The 4,669-nt window shown below is 32.9% G+C and overlaps 1 protein-coding gene across 1 annotated transcript; it reads right to left on the reverse strand.

Moving 5' to 3' along the window:
• Positions 1-303: 303 nt before the first annotated feature.
• On the reverse strand, positions 304-1,508 carry LOC21405182 (zinc finger A20 and AN1 domain-containing stress-associated protein 3). Its single transcript, XM_010091546.2, has 2 exons — positions 1,197-1,508; positions 304-981 (listed from the first exon to the last, which is right to left on the reverse strand). Exon 2 carries the CDS (start codon positions 961-963, stop codon positions 478-480), a length of 486 nt encoding a protein of 161 aa, XP_010089848.1. The 5' UTR covers positions 964-981; positions 1,197-1,508; the 3' UTR covers positions 304-477.
• Positions 1,509-4,669: the final 3,161 nt, after the last annotated feature.

Genomic DNA, 4,669 nt, shown 5'->3' on the forward strand with positions numbered 1-4,669 from the left:
TCTACTTATTTTCTACCTTTCAAGTACTCTTTTAATTTAATATAATTTTAATCAACTGACCTTACCTATTATCGATTGGCCCGCTAGAGAAGAAAGTCTCAATTAAGACCCTATCATTTGTTCTAATTATTTCCAAAGGCTGTTATTTACTATAAATTCTAATTGTTCAGATTCTTAAATTTGGATCCAAGTGTCAAAAGTTCAAAATTTTGGAGATTAAAAAAACAAAAAACAAAAAAAGCCCTTTCTTTCAAAGAAAATTTTCTGTTTAGCTGAAACAATGGAAAATAAAACTAAAAATGATGAAAGTGCAGAAACCAGAAATTATCATTAAATTTTTTTTACAATCAGTCCGTAAACTGACAAGGACCACCATTCCAACCCCCAATTATCCCGTGTCTTCCATGACCCATTCAACAAACTAAAAATAAAGAAAATCAAACCGTAAATTTCTAGGAAAAGACCATAACACCCTCCTCAAATCTTCTGAAGCTTATCAGCCTTGACGACGGGGTTCGCCTTGGCAATCTGGTCTTTTCCCATCCCCTTAAAGTCGAACGTGCAGCCGTGCTGTTCGGGGTACCGGTGGGACCCGCAGAACATCATCCCGCACCTGCACTTGAACCCCGTGAGTCCCACGCGCCTCCTGCACGTCCCACACCTTCTCGGAACCGCCATCACCGCCGGCGCGTCAGCCTCCACGCGCACCTTCTCCTCCGCTTCAACCTCCATGGAAAGGATCGGAGCCGGTGACTGAACGGAAATCGACGTCGACGGAGAAACTGATGATGATGAAGAAGCGGAAGAGGATATTAGGGTCTGGTTGAGAGCAAGCTCTTGCTGTTCCTTGAGCTGGAGATCTCTGAAGCATTTGGAGCAGAGATTCTGCGTCGCCGGACTCCCGAAGAATCCGCAGTTGTTCGCGCACAGACGCGGTGCCTGGCATCGATGTTCTTCCGCCATGGATTTTTCTCAAACGAACTGCAAAGCAAAGCAAACCAAAAATCATTACAAATTTCGAATAAACCTCGATCAATCTCGAATAAATTTGCAAGAGATCAAATTCGGATTGATCGGATCTCCTTCATAACATCGAAAATTTCCACGGATTTTCTTTCCAGGAAAAGTTTTTCTTCCAAAACCAAACAGCGCGAATTGAATTACAAAAAAAAAAAAAAAAAAAAAAAAAAAAAAACCTTCCTCCTTTATTTCGATTTGCTGAGAGATGAGGGATTAAGAGACGAGATCTGTATTAAATCGAAAATTCTTTACAGGCTTTGTGGCCGTGGAAGAGAGGAAATTGAAAGAAATAGGAGAGGAATCGCGTATGCCTTGGAAGGAAAACCGAAGGAATCTCTCCAAGGAAAAATTTATTACATTAATTGGAAAGAGGAAAGAAGAAAAGAAAAAAAAATAAAAAAGGCAAATGTGGTGGTCCGGGAGATTCCTGGTCCTCTAAGAAAGATAAAAGGAAAATTCCAGACTACCTCCTCCGGCTCCTCTCACTCTCTCTCTCTCTCTCTCTATTTATTTTTTTTAATTTTAATGTTCTTCCTTTTTTTTTTTTTTCCTACCAAACGCTGTTTCTCTCTCCTCTCTCTATTACGCGTTAAATAAACGGAATTAAAGCCAACGATAATAATCTTCTAGAAGCCGTTAAAGCTACGCCAGCCAACTTTTGTTTCCTTTTTTCAAAAAAAAAATTAATTTAATTTTAAACTTTTCTTATTGCGGTAATATATAATATTTTTTTGTAATCGTTAGGCTTTGGAATTTGAACCCAACTCGGATGATGGCAGGGTTCAGGTGAATTTGGACCGTCCACTTCGTGTGGGTCCCACCACCGTCCGGGCCCCGCTTGATTTGGACAATCAAGATATCGGCTAACAACTTGGGAAGTAATGTTTGGGGAATGAAAAGGGATTTGGATTCGGGGTAGGAGCCGAGTCACCCTATTCAAGTCCAATTTGTCGTGTGCTTCCAAATTGGAACGAGGCCACGAGCAAAGCAATAACTCCGTCTCCGGCCACTGTAGAGACATTTTTAAAACGTGTGTTTCTACACGGTGAACCCTCTAAAAAGACTCACGGTTAGATTATTAAGAGGATGTTTAGTAGAGAGATTCGTTTCTTGATTCGAATCATGATTTATAGTTCGTTACAGTATTTTCTCTCACAAAAAATTCACGTAAATAAAAAATAGTTCGAATCACATGGTTTGAATCCTCCAACCAAACGTCCTCTAAGTATACGTTTGATTTATTCATTTAAAATTATGATTTAAAATTATTTTTATTTTATGTGTATTTTTATGAGAGAAAATTACTATAAAAAATTATAAATCATGATTCAAAATTAATGACGAATAAAAGAAACAAATATCCTCTAAATTACTTTTTTAACGGTTAAATTTATAAAAAAAAAGCCTAGTAAATTTTTAATACAGACATATACATATTAAATAGTTAAAAACTTAATCTAACAGTTAAAATAATGTATTCTATCAATAGATTTTTTAAGAGGTAAAGGCTCTCTAAAAATATTTTTTAAGTTGTTACATATTTTTAACTAATTGAGGCAAATGTCATTTTTATTGATTAATATATATTTATCAGATGTAAATAATTTATTTATTATTAAATACTATAAAATAATTTTATTTATTTCGGATAAATATTTATTTATCAAATACATATAAGTTTTTAATAGTTAAGTTTTCATTGTTGGTTATGTTGGTTTTGAAAATGATTTTTATGATGGAAGTGTATATCTAGCGTATCGTGTATAATAAAAAATTTTCATAAAACTTTGAGATACTCTATAGATTACATTAATTTATACACGAATAAATTAATTAAATTAATTTATTTACCTAGTGAATGGTTAGGTCAATAACTTGAGTTCTTTGACCACGAACTTTTTTCGCTCTAAGCTAGTTTAGAACACCCGAATCTTTCTCGTCAATTTCTTGAATCTACGAAGACGTGTGTATAGGCACACTTGAAATGAAACGGGATTAGCAAATAACACTCAAGTTTCCCACGAACACTAACACATGCACGACGTGAAATTTGGGAGAAAAATTTTCATTTCTACACTCTATGAAATTTGGCCACTAAGCTAGGGAGAGCAAAAATTATGTTCTCTAATTTTCTGCAATCTTAGAGTAGTAGTCAGACTCCTAAAAAAATTCTAATTTTTATCTCCAAGATAAAGCTTGATAATTACCTCTCACTTTTAATTTGATTTTGAAACAAAATCCATCTCTCATTTATCCATAATGGCTGGCCACCACAAGGTCTCTCTGTGGTAGATGCAATCTGCAGGTAAGGAATAGGATAAAATTCTGCATTTATCCTGCAGCCCAATTTTGACTCAAATTCAAATTCCAATTTAAGTCAAATTTAATTTAATTTGAATTTCAAATTGGACAACTTATCAAATAAGTCAATTGGATAACTTGGGGAGCAAGCAACTGAATTCCAAGAGGATTTACACTGTATAAGCGTGTACACCATGTGAACACCTCCACGTGTGTTCTAAAATTCAAATTTAAATTTAAATAATCACATTATTTAATTTATAATTAATTCTCAATTAATTATTCTTGAGTGTTTTATTTTAGAATTTCATAATTTTAAAATTTTCATTTTACCCTTATTGTCTTGTGGGATTACAAGGACGACGTGGGAACTCATTAACCTATAATTCTAAGCTCCAATAAAATTAATAATTAATTAAAACTCTTTAATTAATTAATTAATTATATTCATTCTAAAAGTTACTCCACTATAAACTTGAAATTACACTCTCGTAATTATAGATATAAATTACTTCTAAACTGTGAAGTATCTGTTTAATATAGTCATTACATATAGATCAATCATCCATAAATAAATCATAATTATAGCTATGTGAAATCCATTAACCTCTTTAATTACATCTTTATCCCTGAGTACCATTGATTCTCTAATGGACAGTGATTCATAAAATAAATTCATGAATCGGAGCTCCTACTAGTCTAAGTACCGAATCAACCCTCAAGAGAATTATTTATCTACTTCTTTCTCAAGAATGAGTGGATTCCATCTTGTATAGTAACATACCCGGCTACTCACATCATCATGTCTCCAGGATACAAAGAATATGATTCAGCATTCAGAATCCGTACCAAGTAAATCAAAAGATATAAATTCATAAATATGAGTATGCTAATAACTCAAAATTAAGATCATTCTATATATGACCATCAGTAAACTCAACTAGAATTTTTATACTTAACGTAAATTATCATAAATTCATATTGTGTCTGTATTCCAGTTCCACATAATCTTATTATGCGTAATACACTCATTCAATATCTCTTCATATTAACAGTGCTGATAACATCGTGTTCCATTTTGAATGAGAATGACATATATTAGTAATGTTTTAATTAAATTTATTACGAACATCGTTTTGATTATTATCTTTAAATATTATCTTCTTGCATATAACATGTATATACAAAAATTAAGGTCACATAGATAATCATGAAATTTTCAGTGATATTCATAAAATATTTAATAATATATGCACATAAAATAATGAATAAACTCTTTTATTAAATAAATAATAAATATCCTATTACATGACATGCTTCTAGGACACCATTCCCAACAGGTTATCCA

This window comes from Morus notabilis, unplaced genomic scaffold (genome assembly GCF_000414095.1).
Source record: "Morus notabilis unplaced genomic scaffold, ASM41409v2 Scaffold825, whole genome shotgun sequence".
Taxonomy (NCBI): Eukaryota; Viridiplantae; Streptophyta; class Magnoliopsida; order Rosales; family Moraceae; genus Morus; species Morus notabilis.

Coding starts and splice junctions, on each gene's coding strand:
- LOC21405182 (XM_010091546.2), bottom strand. CDS start 963: ATGGCGGAAGAACATCGATGCCAGGCACCGCGTCTGTGCGCGAACAAC.